Source organism: Pleurodeles waltl, chromosome 7 (assembly GCF_031143425.1).
Source record: "Pleurodeles waltl isolate 20211129_DDA chromosome 7, aPleWal1.hap1.20221129, whole genome shotgun sequence".
Classification (NCBI taxonomy): Eukaryota; Metazoa; Chordata; class Amphibia; order Caudata; family Salamandridae; genus Pleurodeles; species Pleurodeles waltl.
Window position 1 is genome coordinate 862158339 of NC_090446.1, and position 22501 is coordinate 862180839.

Sequence of the window (22501 nt, forward strand, 5' to 3'; positions counted from 1 at the left end):
AGACTTTTTTGTCAATGTGACCATAACACACAGTTTTGAAAAAAGTTTAACAAAATACAAGCCTCGCTCATAGTTTACAAAGACACAGACTGATGGCTGAAAACAGAGAACACTTACGAGATAAAGCAATTAATGTCAGTTACTAAATACCAACCTCCATGGTCCGTGTAGCTCTCCCTTGACTGCTGCACTGTCTTGTGTGCTTCTCCAACTGTAACCCAACCTGCACTCCATGTTGCTCTCTCTCTTAGGTGCTGTTATTCCCACCGTCCCCAACCTATCTTTACTTTTATTTTATATTCCCCATGCCCTGATGCTTCCCTTCACCAGCTTCTCCTTTGCTGCACCACGCTTTGCAGGCATTTACATTTTGTTTTTTTAAGTTGCGCTTTTTTTGGAGGACCTAGCAGCTGCCATTTGATGGCAGGCTCACAGCCTCAAGAAAAGCTTTAGTGTGCATTTGGTGCATGCGCTCCCATATATCATAATTCATGTGTGCCTACATAATGATACGACCAGCAACAGCAGCGTCATTGCAGATTTTTTTTCTCTATGCCACATAGCAGTGGCAAGAAGCTTAAGCACAGCAAATAGTTCTACAGTGGGAGACCTGTTCACTTTGCCAATGCTTGCTTTGACTTCGTTCAGTACTGATGTAACAGACTCTTACAGCTAGGCATAGCTATCGGCATCCTGCTGTAGAGGTTTGCCTCTTGAAAAAGTTCCGATGTGTACAAGGCAGACCATCACACCACATGCCCAAATACATCTGCTTTGCGCTGCATGGCCTAGGAATGAACAAATTATAAAATAATATTTGTCTATTTTATCATGAAAACAATTTTAAAAAATCTCTTCAAAAAGGTGTGTCGGAAGCCTGGTACTTCGAGTGTGTGCGCGCAGTTTTGACATGAAATAATTATTTTATGTAATCATACTGATGCACTAACATGAGAAATGCATCAAATGAAAAATAAATGTTAACATGAAAAGTGTGCCTGTTTAGTGGCCGCCATCAGGGTGAAAGGCCTGCACATTGTTTTAAAATGTGTTAACTTAGTGATGAAAGAAAAATATTCTCTTTAAGAACATGTGCTTTGAAAAATAAATGTTGAAATAAATGTGAGTAATTCTTGAGTTTTCGGCGGTGCCTTTCGGCAGAACAAGGCTAAAGATAATGTTGAAAGTCTGCCAAAAGGAACTGAAGGCATTTGTTCTCTGCTGTGTGTCAAGCAAGCAAGGTCACAGCATGTAGTTATCTGCCTGTCCAGCTAAGCTAAAGTCTCAAATATAAAATAAATTATATGATAAGATTTACATGCTTCCTTTGTCTTAATCACACGTTTATTCTGTGTTTGTACGAATGGAATGTGTTTCTCTCGAGGGGAAGATCTGATTTGGGAAAATGTTTCTACTCTTTCCTGACTATCGTCCGGCAGCAAATGCATTCTGAAAAGTGTTGAACAAAAGACCTTCACTAAACAGCGCGGAAAAGACCTCAGAGATAATAATTTATATCGTTTGGGCTTACGCAAAAAGGAAGAGGCAGAGAAATACAGAACATTTAAGCTAATAGTGGAATATTTTCTGCTGTGCTGATGTTCTGTGATTGGATGAATTATGCACATATGAAGTTTTCAGTCAATCACAGAAGTTTAGCACGTTTAATTTAATGTTTTTGAATCAGACATTGGCATTCATTCACTCATTGCTTCCTGGTTTCCAGAGACTGCTTCTCACTTCTTATGATCTGTCACTTTGACATTTCATGCCTCAATCAGTCAGTCAACTGACTTCAGGTATTTTTTTTTATTTTTTTTAATTATTTTCTAGGCTCCATGTAATAATGTTGGTGCTTACTTTAGCACTTGGTGCTTAGAGCCTATAGTGCTATGCTGCCTAGCTTAAATAATTAAACTTGATGGTTCAGAGTACTTAATAGTCCAAATTTCTCAATTGTCACCCCTTTCACTGCCCCTGTCCTGATGCTGAGGTTCCCCTGACAAAGTTGTAACCTGATTGCTGTTTACCTTGAGAGGTAAATGTTTGAACTCTGTGTATTGTATTTGTCTTTTTGTTTTGCAGGTACCAGCTGCTACTGTTTAAAATTTCTGCTGCTATTTTTGATAGTGCCATAGCTATATGTTTTCTAGATTAATCTTACTAAAACTTTTGCATGATGCACAACATGCTAATTTGAGGTTAGTGAGGTGTGCTCTCTATGCCTATGATTTGACATTGTTTATTTAATGAATAAAATGTATACTATCTCTCTAACACAGAAATTCCTCTCAATGATTTGTGTTCGTTGTTTTATTTTCTCTGTTTAAACTAAAATTCTTCCGGCCAATCCGTCAGCCTGTGATGCTACTTTATTTTTACCATTTGGTGTTGAGAATAACTTTTGTGATTTTAGCATTGTTAATATAGGGAAATAAATATTTTAATTGATACTAATAGGTGGGGTTGTTCATGGCCAAATGGGTCATGGTGCGTCATATATTGATTCTCTGGTGATTATTATTGTTTAATGTTGTTGTTTTATGTGTCAATAATCAATATGTTGATCAATGTGGTAATAAATATAATCTAAACAAGTGAAAAGGTTCATCGACCTTAAGGCAGCATCCAATCACTCACTATTATGAAATAATAAGATGAGACAAGGATCTGCGCTGCAACAAACGTATTCAAATATAGTAAACACAGTTTCAAGGGAAAGTGCCATTCAAGCATGTTTGTCATTATTACCCTAAGTACTGCAATGCACACATTGTTAATCTGGAGGAGCTTATGACAGAATTAAAATCATGAATTACTGGTCACCAAACAGGATCTACCGACCTTTTAACTCCCCCTGAGTCTGTGACAAATAAATATTTCACAACAGAAAAATACATGTACAACTGTTTAAGGGAACCCATGTTAGAAAAACAAGAGGGCAAAAATGATAACTTGTGGTCACTTACTGATGCACTAAGGCACACATTATCACTTACTGTGTGGTTGTTGATGAGAACATCTTCCTCATATTTAGAACGAGCAATGGCCTTTTCTTGCCCCTTAATGACTGTTCCATGTCTTGAATACTCTACATAGTCTTCTGTCTGAGCCAATAACAGCTCAGCTGGAGGAGCATCCAAATGTTCTTCACCACCATACTATAAAAGGAACAACAAGAGACTTACTTAACAGCAACTAATCCATCACACAGCACAAGCCACTGGGAGTCTGGGTTACTTCTAGCATTACAATCGGCTTTCGACTCTTTCCCTTGGTTTTATTTAAGTGTTAATTACATATCTAGGTTATAAAATAGTGAAGCTTTATTTTGCAATCGGAGTAATATATTATGCAGTTTTCCATACATTAATATGTATGCCTAACAAACACTAACGGACTATGCCTTTCCAAAAGCACAGTGATGTATTTTCCTTCACTGTCACACTGTCTGGGAAAGTGAACAATGTGATGTGTATTCTTTTGGTTCGTAATCATGTAGATCTGTCTGCAGCAGAATACACAACATGACTTTAGTGGGGACAGGGTAGAGCCTGACAAACCCATCAACGGGGTGTTGCCACTTTATATGTAGGTCAAATCAAAAGCCTAGCTGTGTGGCGGAACCAGTTGCGAGGCCAGACAGATTTCACTTCCTGCAGTGGACTCAGCAAAGGATACAGGCTGTCTGGTGATCTGCACAGCTGGTGCCATCATCATCATCCAAACAAGTGGCAGTGAGGAGGGAGATTTGCAATTACAAAAGAACAGACTGCAAACTGTTACATGTAAGTAACATTTCCCGTTTGTAGCATGTGTTTATTGTAGGTTTGTACGCTGTGTATTAAGTGGAAAGCAGTGCCCACAACTCATTAATGTGGTAACGTACATGCGAGGATACAAATAACAGAAACAAACAGCATGCAATAGATTTTGGGAGACGGATTACATTAATATAAAGGATATCCCGTCTGGCTTTTAACTATTACATTAGGAAACAATGCATAATAAGGCGGAATGTATATCATTTATGTTTTTGACAAAGTAACCCATCCGGTTAAGCCAAAACTACGCCCAAAGTTTTCACCACTCTCTCAGCAGAAATCTGCACCAAAGCCTGAGTTATCCCTGAGTCTTTTTTGCACTCCAAAGGGGAACTTGATTTTGCTTCCAGACACAGTAGGTTAAAGATTAAAAAGAAGATATGCTATTGCATTAAGGCCTTCAAGGTGACGTAGTGACGCATGGCTCTAGTCATATCTGATGAGGAAGAAAATTTGGGCAAACGGAAGGCAAGATAATCAGGAGTATGCACATCATGTGAATCTACAATAGATGGATGCTGCTTTTATTTTCATCGCTTTTTTATATAATGTTCGACTGTCCAACCACTCTGGATGTTCCTCTCTACAGAGGTGGGTATGTGATGCTCTATAAGCACAAATGAACTAATCTAAGTAAACACTTTCCAACATTTGCTTGTAACCAAATATTTTCTTGGTTTACCCACCAATATTATGTCTATATAAATGCTGAATTACAACATATCTTGGATGACAGGTAACATTATATCAAATATTAATATGGGAGTTGAGGGCCTGCAAGAATTATGTAGAGAAATGTAGGCGTCAACAAACAAAAGGCCTTGTTCTATGTTGCGGTGGGAGATGAGTGACTAAAACCTAGGATAGAGATTAACCTATTAAGAGGCAACAGGTAAGAATAAGAGAAGCCAAAAGCCTGTTTAGGGCCTATGAAAGTTACTGAGACATGTACAAGATATTAAGAAGTACAATGATATACGAGGATGTCACATATTAGTTGCAATCTCCTCAATCTCAATCCCAACACCTGTTAGCATGCTTAAGGATGAGGATCAAAACAACCATTCTGAAGACTGTGCTCTGATGTCCCAGTTGTCCCTTCACTCCATGTGGTTCTTAAGAGGGTAGTAAGCCGAAATAGTCTGTTCACAATAGGCTAAGGACCAGTATGCTGAGAGCCCTTTCTTACCTTATCTAGGATGGTCTCCTTCTGCTGCTCCTTGAAGTCCTCCTTTTTCACTTTGAAGGATTTATATAATACCTCAAGCTTGGTTGGGTCAGCCTGTAGGTGTACTTCTGAGCCTTTTTCATAGGCTTCCCAGGCAAATACTGAAAAGAAAAAAAAAATGTTTTGGAGTTGTAAAGCTCTTAATTTATATTTAAAAAAATGCAACACTGTAATTAATCCAACCAAAGAAAATACAACCTTTCACCATTTATACTACTTTTATTTTACAGAGTCTTGTCCACCGTCTTGAGGAAAGAGTGAGCAAGGATGTTTGCAATACTTGTCTACAACAACTAACAAAACAAATAACATCACCACCCAGGAGCTATGTGGTGCAGGTCTGCTTCCTTTTGCTGCATGCTAATTCCTCATGAGGCAGTTCAACTGTTCCATGCAAAGGGAACACGCTGCACATGATGCTGTGGGAGGACGAATTGGTGAATGGCAAGTAGGACGTAAAATAATGAAGAACTGCTATGGGACTACATAATACTTACAAAATTAACAATGGGGGCACCTATATGGGCACTGTACAATACCGGGTGTTCCAGTAACTCCAGGGGTGAGAAAGTAATGTGGATTTCAAGTTAAACTCTAAGAAAAGAGAATTTACAGGGGGATAAGTAAGTTTGAGTCCCATTCTCTTTGCAATTCCTCATTTATTCCTAGATTTCATCCAGAGATTTGGGCTAGCTGATTGTACAATGGATATGAAACGATTTACCATGATATAAGCTGATGATTAGAAATGTGAGCAGGTTCAAACATTTACCATCAATATGGAGAGGACCATATTTAACTCCTAGGGAAACGGGTCTTCATTTTATAGCGTATAGTTCTTTTAAAAGCACTAAAATGTTTGACCCCAGCAATGATAACAAATTGATCACTAAAATGGGGACTTTCTGAAGACAATAGTAGCAGCAGGAGAACCTTCATATTCATGTAATAGATTACAGCAGATCACAGTCAAAACTTTGTGCATCAATTATCTGGATTTTGAATGAGTGGGCTGGATAAGCTGGTCTCTTACTTTCCCCTCTGTATAACTTAAAAGTGTCTCCTTGCAAAACATGGGTCATGGACCCTGTTTATGCAGCTGCTTCCTTCTTAATTTGCTCTGTTGTCTAACCCCTTAACAACTGCAAAGGCAACTGAATTCACATTTTCTGTTAGTCGTCATTATTAATTCCATAGTGCACAGTGCCTTGAATTCATCACTCAACCACTGGCAGTCAGGGAAAGTCATACTGGTCAGGTGAAGATCTGTTCCCGGAATAGAAACGGAATCAACAGATGATATGCAAATACATGCTGTGAGCCATCTAAAATTAACCTGAAAGAACCTTGTAATGAAAAGAATAAAAGTTAAGAGAATGGCAAGATTTATTAGAACAAGAACAAGGCAAGACTTCTTAGAAAGCGGATGTAGCACCACCAATTTGGAAACTGGTCAGGCGCTACCACTTTAAAACACCTGCCAATTATAGAAAATGATTCCTGAATTAAGGATGAGAAATTGTGTATTTTGGATCCAGGGCTTCAACTTAACTATTGTGTACTTTTTTCCTTTATTTTGATATTGATTTTCACAAAAAAAAGTTGGACATTTTTCAGATTCGATTCTCAAACATAATATGAACCTAAAATTATAATGTGAGAACTAAATTTTAGGAAAATAAAATTATAACAGAATCATGCCTTTTAAAATGCTAGTAGCCAGTAGCAGTAGGAGCTCTGTAACTTCATTGAAGCAAGATGAACAAGCTACTTACACTTTCGCTAATGACTTTTCTGCTAGAAACTACCTAATCACAGATTCCTCACTTGTGAATTTCCCCCAGGTGCCAGACTAGATCAGGAAACCTTTGTGGCAATTCCCTCACGTGTCAGTAGGTAGCGTTGTGCGGCTCCGCATTGGGTCCACTCTACATGATGTGTCAGGCCACTATATCTGAGCCATCTCTGCACATGGACATCACTTTCTTTCTGATCTTCTGAGCCAACAGACGCGGAACCATTGCAATCATAATACAGCAGTGTGCAGACTTCCAGACTGGGATCGTATTAATTAATTGTACGAATCCATTCCCCAGAAGGGGCAAAGGGTAGATAGAGTCTCTACCAGAAAAGGCATTACCAAAGGCAAGTAACTTGTTCTTCTGATAGCCCCTTTTAAATAGATACCAAAGCAGCACCTCCTCAGGTGGAGGGTCTGAAAAATGGCTCAAACCAAGAAATCCTGCAGGACAGAGTGGACAAAATGACAACTCGCTGGGCCAGGTTGTCAAGGAAATAGTGCTTTGAGAACATGTGGAGGGGCACCCATGTAGCAGTCTGGCAGATGTCCAAGACTGGCACACCAGTCATGTGCAGTGGTAACAGCCTTTTCTCTCGTCGAATGAGCATGCAAGACTTCTGAGGGCTGCTTCTTAGCAAGCCCATAGCATATGTTTAGACCCAGCATAATCAATCTGGAAGTGGTTTGCCTTTGCCTTTGTAGTACTTTACCTGTCTGAGTTTGAGAGAAACAGACAGAGTTTGTCGTCCTGTCTGTAATCTCTGGATGGGTCCACGTAAAAGCAAAGGGCCCTTTTAGGACTGAAGTGGTGAAGCCCTTCTTACTCCTAGGGGGGGTGTGGTGCTGCATATAAAAGGTCAGCAAGATGATGGATTGCGCTCTATGGAAAGGCCTGACCATTTAGGGTAGGAATGTCGCTTCTGTTCAGAGGACTAATTTGTCCAAAAGAATGATGAGTATGGAGCAACTACGGACAATGCCAGGAGTTAACTCACTCGCCTGGCCGATGTTATGGGAACAAGGAATGCCATCTTGACAGTAAGCAGGCAAAGAAGAAAACTATGCATCAGTTCAAGGGGAGTGCACATCAGGCAAATGAGTATCAAATTACAGTCCCAATGAGACATCACAAAAGGTGTTGGCTGGAATGTGTGTATCAGCCCCTTCACAAAAATGCTGGAAGAGGGATGACTAATAAGGTAAACATAAGAAGGACAAAAGGATCCCAAAATAAGAGAATATCTGATTCCTGCGCATTCAGGGGTTGGATGTATAGGGAGGAACACAAGACAACAAACTTCTCGCAGTGTCTTGAGTAAACATTCAGTAGATGGACGTCTTCAAATCTGACTGATGTGGTCCACTTGCAGGATTCAGGAGACCAAGAGGCCCAGAAGTCTCAGAGCCACTTATTAAACTGCCAAGGGTTGAAACATTAGGACAATAGCCTGAATGTCTTTGACTCAATTGAGGAAGAGGAATGAATTGGAAGAGCATGGTATCAAGCAGGCCCAATTAAGGGGAGATGTGGTGAAAGAGTCAGGTGTGACATCAACATACTAACAAACCCAAGGATTTCAACACAGGTTGACCATCGTCTGGAGGTGGTTTATGATTGGAGGCAAACTCGCATTCAGGAGGCAGTTGTCAATGTATGTTAACTTCCACAGATGGGCTGCGGCCACCACCTTCAACTGAGTGAACACCCGAGGTGCACTGGTAAAATCAAAGGGGAGCATGATGAACTGAGAGTGCTCTTGACCTACCTGAAACCGCAGGTAACGTATGCAGGCCAGGGATGTGCAAATATGTATCCTACAAGGTCCAGGGAAGGCAGAACTTGGGGCAGGGTAAGTATTTTGAACTCAAACTTTTGAAGGAAGAAGTTCAGAGTGCAAAGGTCTGGGATGGGGTGAAGACTTCTGTACTACTTTGGTGCCAGAAAGTAATAGTTGTAGCAGCCAGTCCAGATCGCTGATGCCAGCATTCTCTGGATTGCTCCATTGGCCAAGAGAGCTTGAACTTCTCCATGGTGTTTGGACAAGTGGTCCTCCATGAGGTGATGTGGTGAAGGTGGCATGTCTGGGAGTGCGGGGAGAGGGTGATAGAACATAAAGGGTAGGGAGTATCTGTTTTTCACGATCTAAAGCACCCACTGACTGAAAAGGAGTCAGGCATGACTTCAGCATGTTGATAGAGAACCCCAAAGATGACAGGAGGTTCACCGTATTCTGGAGGTAGTTGACGACTGCCTGGTGCAAGCATGCTTTCAACAGCCATTTGTCAAGGAAGGGGGTAGACTGAGATCCCTCATCTTGATTTGCATCAGTGTTGCAGATGGCCCTGAAACTCAGGCTGTGCCTGAACATGTTGCAGGATAGATTTTGTAGGAAGCTGGCTATCTATGTAGTATACCAATGTGAAGGGTCACTATGCATAGTCCAGAGGACCCTTATTGGTTTACAGGGGTTAAAAATAATAATTCCAAATTCTCTCTTTTGTGGTAGTGTGGGTGAGCAGGTTAGGCTTACCAGAGGATAGTGTTAAGCATTTATTGCACACACACAGCCAGTCAGCGAGACACACACTCAATAAGGAAATCCAATACCAGTTTATAAAAATAAAACAGGTTTTTATATGAATTTAGGCACCAAGATTATTGTAATCTGGTAAGTACTTTTTGAGTTATCAGTTTAAAAGTCACAATAAAATACCCTTTGTAAGGAAATGCCTCCTTGGCATGGTTACCCCCTGACTTTTTGCCTTTGCTGATGCTATGTTTTGAATTGAAAGTGTGCTGAGGCCTGCTAACCAGGCCCCAGCACCAGTGTTCTTTCCCTAACCTGTACTTTTGTATCCACAATTGGCACACCCTGGCATCCAGATAAGTCCCTTGTAACTGGTACCTCTGGTACCAAGGGCCCCTGATGCCAGGGAAGGTCTCTAAGGGCTGCAGCATGTCTTATGCCACCCTGGAGACCCCTCACTCAGCACAGACACACTGCTTACCAGCTTGTGTGTGCTAGTGAGAACAAAATGAGTAAGTCGACATGGCACTCCCCTCAGGGTGCCATGCCAGCCTCTCACTGCCTATGCAGTATAGGTAAGACACCCCTCTAGCAGGCCTTACAGCCCTAAGGCAGGGTGCACTATACCATAGGTGAGGGCACCAGTGCATGAGCACTGTGCCCCTACAGTGTCTAAGCAAAACCTTAGACATAAGTGCAGGGAAGCCATAAGAGTATATGGTCTGGGAGTCTGTTTTACACGAACTCCACAGCACCATAATGGCAACACTGAAAACTGGGAAGTTTGGTATCAAACTTCTCAGCACAATAAATGCACACTGATGCCAGTGTACATTTTATTGTAAGATACACCACAGAGGGCACCTTAGAGGTGCCCCCTGAAACTTAACCGACTATCTGTGTAGGCTGACTGGTTCCAGCAGCCTGCCACACTAGAGACATGTTGCTGGCCCCATGGGGAGAGTGCCTTTGTCACTCTGAGGCCAGTAACAAAGCCTGCACTGGGTGGAGATGCTAACACCTCCCCCAGGCAGGAGCTGTAACACCTGGCGGTGAGCCTCAAAGGCTCACCCCTTTGTCACAGCACAGCAGGACACTCCAGCTAGTGGAGTTGCCCGCCCCCTCCGGCCACGGCCCCCACTTTTGGCGGCAAGGCTGGAGAAAACAAAGAAAACAACAAGGAGGAGTCACTGGCCAGTCAGGACAGCCCCTAAGGTGTCCTGAGCTGAAGTGACTCTAACTTTTAGAAATCCTCCATCTTGCAGATGGAGGATTCCCCCAATAGGATTAGGGATGTGACCCCCTCCTCTTGGGAGGAGGCACAAAGAGGGTGTACTCACCCTCAGGGCTAGTAGCCATTGGCTACTAACCCCCCAGACCTAAACACGCCCTTAAATTTAGTATTTAAGGGCTTCACTGAACCTAGGAAAACAGATTCCTGCAACTACAAGAAGAAGGACTGCTGAGCCGAAAAACCCCTGCAGAGGAAGAACAGAAGACACCAACTGCCTTGGCCCCAGACTTACCGGCCTGTCTCCTGCCTTCCAAAAGAAACCTGCTCCAGCGACGCTTTCCAAGGGACCAGCGACCTCTGAATCCTCTGAGGACTGCCCTGCTTCGAGAAAGACAAGAAACTCACGAGGACAGCGGCCCTGCTCCAAAAGAACTGCAACTTTGTTTCAAGTAGCAGATTTAAAGACCCCTGCAACTCCCCGCAAAAAGCGTGAGACTTGCAACACTGCACCCGGCGACCCCGACTAGACTGGTGGAGAACCAACACCTCAGGGAGGACCCTCCGGCGACTCCAAGACTGTGAGTAACCAAAGTTGTCCCCCCTGTACCCCCACAGCGACGCCTGCAGAGGGAATCCCCAGGCTCCCCCTGACCGCGACTGCCTGAACTCCATTTCCCGACGGCTGGAAAAGACCCTGCACCCGCAGCCCCCAGCACCTAAAGGAACGGAACTCCTGTGCAGGAGTGACCTCCAGGAGGCCCTCTCCCTTGCCCATGTGGTGGCTACCCCGAGGAGCCCCCCCCCTTGCCTGCCTGCATCGCTGAAGAGATCCCTTGATCTCTCATTGAAAACCATTGGAAACCCGACGCATGTTTGCACACTGCACCCGGCCGCCCCGCGCTGCTGAGGGTGTACTTTTTGTGCTGACTTGTTTCCCCCTCGGTGCCCTACAAAACCCCCCTGGTCTGCCCTCCGAAGACGCGGGTACTTACCTGCTGGCAGACCGGAACCGGGGCACCCCCTTCTCTCCATTGAAGCCTATGTGGTTTGGGCACCTGACCGGCCCTGAGCGGCTGGTGTGGTAACTTTGGGGTTGCTCTGAACCCCCAACGGTGGGCTACCTTGGACCCAAACCTGAGACTTGTAAGTGATTTACTTACCTGACAAAACTAACAAAAACTTACCTCCCCCAGGAACTGTAAAAATTGCACTGTGTCCACTTTTAAAACAGCTTATTGTGTTTTATGTGAAAAGTATACATGCTAGTGTAATGATTCAAAGTTCCTAAAGTACTTACCTGCAATACCTTTCAAATGAGATATTAGATGTAGAATTTGAACCTGTGGTTCTTAAAATAAACTAAGAAAATATATTTTTCTATAACAAAACCTATTGGCTGGATTTGTCTCTGAGTGTGTGTTCCTCATTTATTGCCTGTGTGTATGTACAACAAATGCTTAACACTACTCCTTTGATAAGCCTACTGCTCGACCACACTACCACAAAATAGAGCATTAGTATTATCTCTTTTTGCCACTATCTTACCTCTAAGGGGAACCCTTGGACTCTGTGCATGCTATTCCTTACTTTGAAATAGCACATACAGAGCCAACTTCCTACATTGGTGGATCAGCGGTGGGGTACAAGACTTTGCATTTGCTGGACTACTCAGCCAATACCTGATCACACGACAAATTCCAAAAATTGTCATTAGAAATTGATTTTTGCAATTTGACATTTTTTCTAAATTCTTTAAAGTCCTGCTAGGGCCTTGTGTTAGTCCCTGTTAGCATTTCTTTTAGAGTTTAAAAGTTTGGTAAAAGTTTGAATTAGATTCTAGAGCTAGTTTTTAGATTCTTAAAAAGTATTCCAACTTTTAGAAGCATAATGTCTAGTACAGATGTGAATGTGGTGGAACTCGACACCACACCTTACCTCCATCTTAAGATGAGGGAGCTAAGGTCACTCTGTAAAATAAAGAAAATAACAATGGGCCCCAGACCTTCCAAACTACAGCTCCAGGAGCTGTTGGCAGAGTTTGAAAACGCCAACCCCTCTGAGGATGGCAACACAGAGGATGAGGATAGTGACTTGGAGGATGATTCCCCCCTACCAGTCCTATCTAGGGAGAACAGGGTCTCTCAAGCCCTGACTCCACAAATAATAGTCAGAGATGCTGGTTCCCTCACAGGAGGGACCAACCTCTCTGAAATCACTGAGGATAACTCCAGTGAAGAGGACATCCAGTTAGCCAGGATGGCCAAAAAATTGGCTTTGGAAAGACAGATCCTAGCCATAGAAAGGGAAAGACAAGAGATGGGCCTAGGACCCATCAATGGTGGCAGCAACATAAATAGGGTCAGAGATTCTCCTGACATGTTAAAAATCCCTAAAGGGATTGTAACTAAATATGAAGATGGTGATGACATCACCAAATGGTTCACAGCTTTTGAGAGGGCTTGTGTAACCAGAAAAGTGAACAAATCTCACTGGGGTGCTCTCCTTTGGGAAATGTTCACAGGAAAGTGTAGGGATAGACTCCTCACACTCTCTGGAAAAGATGCAGAATCTTATGACCTCATGAAGGGTACCCTGATTGAGGGCTTTGGATTCTCCACTGAGGAGTATAGGATTAGATTCAGGGGGGCTCAAAAATCCTCGAGCCAGACCTGGGTTGACTTTGTAGACTACTCAGTAAAAACACTAGATGGTTGGATTCAAGGCAGTGGTGTAAGTGATTATGATGGGCTGTACAATTTATTTGTGAAAGAACACCTGTTAAGTAATTGTTTCAATGATAAACTGCATCAGCATCTGGTGGACCTAGGACCAATTTCTCCCCAAGAATTGGGAAAGAAGGCGGACCATTGGGTCAAGACTAGGGTGTCCAAAACTTCCATCCACAGGGGGTGACCAAAAGAAAGGGGTCACAAAACGTCCCCAGGGGAAGGGTGGTGAGACAGCCAAAAACAAAAACAGTAAAGAGTCTTCTACAGGCCACCAAAACCCTGCACAGGAGGGTGGGCCCAGAGCCTCTTCACAAAACAATTCTGGGTACAAGGGTAAAAACTTTGATCCCAAAAAGGCCTGGTGTCGTAGCTGTAGTCAGTCTGGACACCAAACTGGAGACAAGGCCTGTCCCAAGAAAGATACCACTTCTAACTCCCATCCAGCTAAAACTGGAATGGCCAGTCTCCAAGTGGGATCAACAGTGTGCCCAGAGCAAATCAGGTGTCAACACTGAAGCTACATTAGTCTCTGAGGGTGGGGTGGATTTAGCCACACTGGCTGCCTGGCCCCCTAACATGCAAAAATACAGGCAGCAGCTCTTAATTAATGGGACAAGTGTAGAGGGCCTGAGGGATACAGGTGCCAGTGTCACCATGGTGACAGAGAAACTGGTTTCCCCTGGCCAATACCTGACTGGACAAACCTATCCAGTCACCAATGCTGACAATCAGACTAAAGTACATCCCATGGCAATGGTAACTTTAGAATGGGGAGGGGTCAATGGCCTGAAACAGGTGGTGGTCTCCTCAAATATCCCAGTAGAATGTTTGCTTGGAAATGACCTGGAGTCCTCAGCATGGGCTGAGGTAGAACTGAAAACCCATGCAGCCATGCTGGGTATCCCTGAACTGGTGTGTGTCAAGACAAGGGCACAGTGTAAGGCACAGGGTGAAAAAGTAGAGCTGGAGTCTGGAAAAATGGCCCAGCCTACCAAGAGAAAAGGAAAGTCAGCTGGGAAACCAGCTGCAACACAACACCAAAAAGAGAACCTCTCTTCTCAGGAAGAAGTTCTGCCCTCTGACGGAACTGAGCCTATGGAGCTGGAACCTTATCAGGTTGAGCTCTTAGGCCCAGGGGGACCCTCAAGGGAAGAGTTGTGTAAGGGACAAGAAACCTGTCCCTCTCTTGAAGGCCTTATGCAGCAAGCTGCTGAAGAGTCCAAAGGCAAGAAAAATGGAACACATAGGGTCTATTGGGAAGATGGACTCCTGTACACTGAGGCAAGAGATCCCAAACCTGGTGCCACTAGGAGAGTGGTAGTGCCTCAGGGTTTCAGAGAGTTTATCCTGACCTTAGCCCATGATATTCCCCTTGCTGGGCATTTGGGACAAACCAAGACGTGGGAGAGGTTGGTCAACCACTTCTACTGGCCCAATATGTCCCAGAAGGTTAAGGAGTTTTGCTTCTCCTGCCCCACCTGTCAAGCCAGTGGTAAGACAGGTGGGCATCCAAAGGCCCCCCTCATTCCACTTCCAGTGGTGGGGGTCCCCTTTGAAAGAGTGGGTGTGGACATAGTTGGTCCACTAGAACCTCCCACAGCCTCAGGAAATATCTACATCCTAGTAGTAGTGGATCATGCTACTAGGTATCCTGAAGCTATTCCCCTTAGGTCGACTACTGCCCCTGCAGTAGCCAAGGCCCTCATTGGTATCTTTACCAGAGTGGGCTTCCCTAAGGAGGTGGTGTCTGACAGAGGTACCAACTTCATGTCAGCATACCTAAAACACATGTGGAATGAGTGTGGAGTGACTTATAAGTTCACTACACCATATCATCCACAAACTAATGGCCTTGTTGAGAGATTCAACAAGACTTTAAAGGGCATTATCATGGGGCTCCCAGAAAAACTCAAAAGGAGATGGGATGTCCTCTTGCCATGTCTGCTTTTCGCTTACAGAGAGGTGCCTCAGAAGGGAGTAGGGTTCTCACCCTTTGAACTTCTGTTTGGCCACCCTGTAAGGGGACCACTTGCTCTTGTTAAAGAAGGCTGGGAGAGACCTCTTCATGAGCCTAAACAAGACATAGTGGACTATGTACTTGGCCTTCGCTCAAGAATGGCAGAGTACATGGAAAAGGCAAGTAAAAACCTTGAGGCCAGCCAACAACTTCAGAAGTTGTGGTATGACCAAAAGGCTGCACTGGTTGAATTTCAACCAGGGCAGAAAGTCTGGGTTCTGGAGCCTGTGGCTCCCAGGGCACTTCAGGACAAATGGAGTGGCCCTTACCCAGTACTAGAGAGGAAGAGTCAGGTCACCTACTTGGTAGACCTGGGCACTAGCAGGAGCCCCAAGAGGGTGATCCATGTGAACCGCCTTAAGCTCTTCCATGACAGGGCTGATGTAAATCTGTTGATGGTAACAGATGAGGACCAGGAAGCTGAGAGTGAACCTCTCCCTGATCTCCTCTCATCAGACCCTAAAGATGGCTCAGTGGATGGAGTGATCTATTCAGACACCCTCTCTAGCCAACAGCAATCTGACTGTAGGAAGGTCCTGCAGCAGTTTGCTGAACTCTTTTCCCTAAACCCTGGTCAGACACACCTGTGTACCCATGATGTGGACACAGGAGACAGCATGCCTGTCAAAAACAAAATATTCAGACAGTCTGACCAAGTTAAGGAAAGCATCAAGGTGGAAGTCCACAAGATGCTGGAATTGGGAGTAATAGAGCACTCTGACAGCCCCTGTGCTAGCCCAGTGGTCTTAGTCCCCAAACCTCACACCAAAGATGGAAAGAGAGAGATGAGGTTTTGTGTGGACTACAGAGGTCTCAACTCTGTCACCAAGACAGATGCCCATCCCATTCCTAGAGCTGATGAGCTGATAGACAAATTAGGGGCTGCCAAATTCTTAAGTACCTTTGACTTAACAGCAGGGTACTGGCAAATCAAAATGGCCCCTGGAGCAAAAGAAAAGACAGCATTCTCCACACCTGATGGGCATTATCAGTTCACTGTTATGCCCTTTGGTTTAAAGAATGCCTCTGCCACCTTCCAAAGGTTGGTGAATCAAGTCCTTGCTGGGTTGGAATCCTTTAGTGCAGCTTATCTTGATGATATTGCTGTCTTCAGCTCCACCTGGCAGGATCACCTGGTCCACCTGAAGAAGGTTTTGAAGGCTCTGCAATCTGCAGGCCTCTCTATCAAGGCATCCAAATGCCAGATAGGGCAGGGAACTGTGGTTTACTTGGGACACCTTGTAGGTGGAGGCCAAGTTCAGCCACTCCAACCCAAGATCCAGACTATTCTGGACTGGGTAGCTCCAAAAACCCAGACTCAAGTCAGGGCATTCCTTGGCTTGACTGGGTACTATAGGAGGTTTGTGAAGGGATATGGATCCATTGTGACAGCCCTCACAGAACTCACCTCCAAGAAAATGCCCAAGAAGGTAAACTGGACTGTAGAATGCCAACAGGCCTTTGACACCCTGAAGCAAGCTATGTGCACAGCACCAGTTCTAAAAGCTCCAGATTACTCCAAGCAATTCATTCTGCAAACAGATGCCTCTGAACATGGGATAGGGGCAGTTTTGTCCCAAACAAATGATGATGGCCTTGACCAGCCTGTTGCTTTCATTAGCAGGAGGTTACTCCCCAGGGAGCAGCGTTGGAGTGCCATTGAGAGGGAGGCCTTTGCTGTGGTTTGGTCCCTGAAGAAGCTGAGACCATACCTCTTTGGTACTCACTTCCTAGTTCAAACTGACCACAGACCTCTCAGATGGCTGATGCAAATGAAAGGTGAAAATCCAAAACTGTTGAGGTGGTCCATCTCCCTACATGGAATGGACTTTATAGTGGAACACAGACCTGGGACTGCGTATGCCAATGCAGATAGCCTTTCCAGGTTCTTCCACTTAGAAAATGAAGACTCTCTTGGGAAAGGTTAGTCTCATCCTCTTTCGTTTGGGGGGGGGGGGGGGGGGGGGGGTTGTGTAAGGAAATGCCTCCTTGGCATGGTTACCCCCTGACTTTTTGCCTTTGCTGATGCTATGTTTTGAATTGAAAGTGTGCTGAGGCCTGCTAACCAGGCCCCAGCACCAGTGTTCTTTCCCTAACCTGTACTTTTGTATCCACAATTGGCACACCCTGGCATCCAGATAAGTCCCTTGTAACTGGTACCTCTGGTACCAAGGGCCCTGATGCCAGGGAAGGTCTCTAAGGGCTGCAGCATGTCTTATGCCACCCTGGAGACCCCTCACTCAGCACAGACACACTGCTTACCAGCTTGTGTGTGCTAGTGAGAACAAAATGAGTAAGTCGACATGGCACTCCCCTCAGGGTGCCATGCCAGCCTCTCACTGCCTATGCAGTATAGGTAAGACACCCCTCTAGCAGGCCTTACAGCCCTAAGGCAGGGTGCACTATACCATAGGTGAGGGCACCAGTGCATGAGCACTGTGCCCCTACAGTGTCTAAGCAAAACCTTAGACATTGTAAGTGCAGGGTAGCCATAAGAGTATATGGTCTTGGAGTCTGTTTTACACGAACTCCACAGCACCATAATGGCTACACTGAAAACTGGGAAGTTTGGTATCAAACTTCTCAGCACAATAAATGCACACTGATGCCAGTGTACATTTTATTGTAAGATACACCACAGAGGGCACCTTAGAGGTGCCCCCTGAAACTTAACCGACTATCTGTGTAGGCTGACTGGTTCCAGCAGCCTGCCACACTAGAGACATGTTGCTGGCCCCATGGGGAGAGTGCCTTTGTCACTCTGAGGCCAGTAACAAAGCCTGCACTGGGTGAAGATGCTAACACCTCCCCCAGGCAGGAGCTGTAACACCTGGCGGTGAGCCTCAAAGGCTCACCCCTTTGTCACAGCACAGCAGGACACTCCAGCTAGTGGAGTTGCCCGCCCCCTCCGGCCACGGCCCCCACTTTTGGCGGCAAGGCTGGAGGAAACAAAGAAAACAACAAGGAGGAGTCACTGGCCAGTCAGGACAGCCCCTAAGGTGTCCTGAGCTGAAGTGACTCTAACTTTTAGAAATCCTCCATCTTGCAGATGGAGGATTCCCCCAATAGGATTAGGGATGTGACCCCCTCCCCTTGGGAGGAGGCACAAAGAGGGTGTACTCACCCTCAGGGCTAGTAGCCATTGGCTACTAACCCCCCAGACCTAAACACGCCCTTAAATTTAGTGTTTAAGGGCTTCCCTGAACCTAGGAAAACAGATTCCTGCAACTACAAGAAGAAGGACTGCTGAGCTGAAAAACCCCTGCAGAGGAAGAACAGAAGACACCAACTGCCTTGGCCCCAGACTTACCGGCCTGTCTCCTGCCTTCCAAAAGAAACCTGCTCCAGCGACGCTTTCCAAGGGACCAGCGACCTCTGAATCCTCTGAGGACTGCCCTGCTTCGAGAAAGACAAGAAACTCCCGAGGACAGCGGCCCTGCTCCAAAAGAACTGCAACTTTGTTTCAAGTAGCAGATTTAAAGACCCCTGCAACTCCCTGCAAGAAGCGTGAGACTTGCAACACTGCACCCGGCGACCCCGACTCGACTGGTGGAGAACCAACACCTCAGGGAGGACCCTCCGGCGACTCCAAGACTGTGAGTAACCAAAGTTGTCCCCCCTGAGCCCCCACAGCGACGCCTGCAGAGGGAATCCCCAGGCTCCCCCTGACCGCGACTGCCTGAACTCCATTTCCCGACGGCTGGAAAAGACCCTGCACCCGCAGCCCCCAGCACCTAAAGGAACGGAACTCCTGTGCAGGAGTGACCCCCAGGAGGCCCTTTCCCTTGCCCAGGTGGTGGCTACCCCGAGGAGCCCCCCCCTTGCCTGCCTGCATCGCTGAAGAGATCCCTTGATCTCTCACTGAAAACCATTGGAAACCCGACGCGTGTTTGCACACTGCACCCGGCCGCCCCCGCGCTGCTGAGGGTGTACTTTTTGTGCTGACTTGTGTCCCCCCCGGTGCCCTACAAAACCCCCCTGGTCTGCCCTGCGAAGACGCGGGGTACTTACCTGCTGGCAGACCGGAACCGGGGCACCCCCTTCTCTCTGTTGAAGCCTATGTGGTTTGGGCACCTCTTTGACCTTTGCACCTGACCGGCCATGAGCGGCTGGTGTGGTAACTTTGGGGTTGCTCTGAACCCCCAACGGTGGGCTACCTTGGACCCAAACCTGAGACTTGTAAGTGATTTACTTACCTGACAAAACTAACAAAAACTTACCTCCCCCAGGAACTGTAAAAATTGCACTGTGTCCACTTTTAAAACAGCTTATTGTGTTTTATGTGAAAAGTATACATGCTAGTGTAATGATTCAAAGTTCCTAAAGTACTTACCTGCAATACCTTTCAAATGAGATATTACATGTAGAATTTGAACCTGTGGTTCTTAAAATAAACTAAGAAAAGATATTTTTCTATAACAAAACCTATTGGCTGGATTTGTCTCTGAGTGTGTGTTCCTCATTTATTGCCTGTGTGTATGTACAACAAATGCTTAACACTACTCCTTTGATAAGCCTACTGCTCGACCACACTACCACAAAATAGAGCATTAGTATTATCTCTTTTTGCCACTATCTTGCCTCTAAGGGGAACCCTTGGACTCTGTGCATGCTATTCCTTACTTTGAAATAGCACATACAGAGCCAACTTCCTACACCCTTATTCTGTGGCTTCAAGAGGTTATGTTATCCAATGGGAACATATACTGCACAGGGTCACTTCGCAACAACTTACAGGACTGTTTTTCTGGACTTAAGGTGAGTATGGGGCGAGGTCCAAGGCAGTACCAACAGGTCACCTCAGTTGGCTCAAGGGCATCCGGTGGAGACATGCTTTTTGATGTCGGGTGCCTCATTCACTTCAATGGGAAACGGTCCTGTGGCAAATAGGCTGCAAGCGGTGACTGGGGTGGCTAGTCCGGCTGAACCTAAAAGTGGCTTAGGTCTTGAGGGTCTTGGGCATGCAGGGACACAGTCGGTCCACTAAAACTCAGGCTGGGGGGCTTGTGTGCAGTGGTGCTCTGAGGTGTCGGGTCACAGTGGTTAGACTCAATCTGTGTTTCGGTGACCCGGTGAAGAGGGGAAACATTGCAGTGGGGCCACTCTCATGTCTGGCCTTGTGACCCTGAAGTCCCTCAACAGTAGGTCTACTTTTGTGCTGATGGACCACCAACAAGCCTTGGTTTCTACAAGGAGTCAGTACCTCAGGTATAGGTGTAGGAAGACTCCGGGAGGGGTCAGCATCTTGGGACTTCAGTGAAGTGGTGGGGCTGACTACCTGAGCTCCAAAAAATCCCTACCTGGCTAGTTGTTCTCTCTGATAGCCAACTACTAGACTTTGCGAGCAGTGTCTGCAGATGCAGGTAAGCAGCTCCTGTGCTCCAACGGAGATCTTTTCCGGTTGTTGAGCTGCTGGGCAGTCCTTTATGTGTTCTGGGGAGGATGTACAGCTCTTTGTGAAGTTGGCCCCTGTGATGGTCGAAATGCAAAGCAGGATTGCAGGGTTTTGTGCCACTCTTGGTGCAGGTCTTCAGTTGTTGCTCTCTTCCGACTTCTTTCTTCCTCGGTTCCCAGTAATCGAATCTTGAGTTGACCTGCTTTCCTGGTGTCAGAGGGCCCCCTAAATACAAATTCTGGGGTGCTACAGGGAGTGTAAGGTAGTAACCAACTGGCTCCCTACCTGTGGGGGCACCACATTCCCTAGGGCATCACCCTGTCTCCGAGTTCTTAATTCCACCACACATAAGATGGTGGGGTTCTCCTTTTTGTGTTCACTTCAGCTAGCCTACTCTAGAGGTGTGACTAGCCTAACAATGTAACAAGCCTCCTGACTATTTCATGTCCCACCTGTCCTGGTGCCAAATGAGCCTCGGGCAGGGGCTTGCCTCTCCCGGATCTGAGGGAAGCCGGGGTTGCTTATCAAATGTGTCCGGGACTTTGAAGTCACTGGCCTTGGTATACAGGTTTACCAGCCATCCCGCTGGAGGGGATGATAACACCTCCCGGGGGTCAGAAACTCATATGTGGTGGCAGGCTGGTTGATACCAGTCAGCCAGCACACTGGAGGACTGGTAGGTTCTCAGGGGGCACCTCTAAGGTGCCCTCTGGGTGCATGCCATAATAAATACAATACTGGAATCAGTATTGATTTATTAAGGCAAGGTGTTTGATACTAAACACCATATGTTTTAGGAAGATATTATGTAGCTCAATAACTCGTTTTGATCAGTATCCATTGCATACCTTAAGATGGCTTCAATGCTCAATCGTAATATCTAGCAATGGTACTAGACATTACACGGGCATATCTGCTTACACATATATGTCTTCAGACGTGTGACAATGGACCCTGCCATAGAGCTCCACGGCCTGCTGCAGGGGTGACTTACATATAGCCGATGCAGTGTCTTTGGCATGGAACAGAGAAGTGTGCCATGTCATGTTTTCAAACATAATTTGCACCATGCCACGCAGCCTGCAACAGAAATCCGTGTGTAAGTTGGTTGTGGGTCCCTGAGGATGGTATAAGACATCCTGCATCCCTTAGGGACCTTCTTTAGTACCCATGCCGAAGGTACCAGGCGTACCATTCACCTGGGATTTTCAGGGGTGCTAAATGCCAAGCTAACTGGGTTACATTTAGACTTTACTTGTTTTAGGGGAAAGTGCACTGTCACTGAGGTTTGATTAGCAGGCCTCAGTGCACTGTCAGAGTCGAAAACGAGCATCTAGTAGTTCAAGAGGGTGATAAAAGTGTGGGGATAGCTGCAAAAATTCCAGTTTCCTACAGGCTGTGATGTTTTGTCTTCGGGAAGCGAGATCGAGAAGCATGGCAATTTCCTGGCACCTTCTCAGGAGCATAAAAGTGGTAGAGAGGGGCCGAGTCCCGCTTGGATTTTTTATGTTTTTTCTTTGACTTACCTGAAGACTTGAAGCACGATGATCAACCTCTGGAACATCTCCTGTGACTTCTGAAATAGAAACCGAACTGACCATTGGACTGGAGCACTCACACAACCTTCTGGTGCTTGGTAACATTGAGCTGCACCGTGAGGTCTAGCATAGGTTTTGGTTTTATTGGCATGCATTCACTGAATGCCTTGGAGTCGTAGCACAGCCCCAGAAACCACAGGTAAACCT

General features: G+C 45.6%; 1 protein-coding gene across 3 annotated transcripts in view; it reads right to left on the reverse strand.

Annotated features, from left to right (window-relative positions):
* The window catches only part of SLU7 (SLU7 homolog, splicing factor), a 225456-nt gene that overhangs the window by 111365 nt on the left and 91590 nt on the right, over positions 1-22501 (reverse strand). For all 3 annotated transcript variants that reach the window (XM_069199379.1, XM_069199377.1, XM_069199380.1), the window contains exons 11-12: positions 5014-5153; positions 3000-3161 (exon numbers count right to left, since the gene is read on the reverse strand). In XM_069199379.1, the coding sequence (XP_069055480.1) occupies positions 3000-3161; positions 5014-5153 (302 nt within the window). The remainder of the gene's footprint in view (positions 1-2999; positions 3162-5013; positions 5154-22501) is intronic.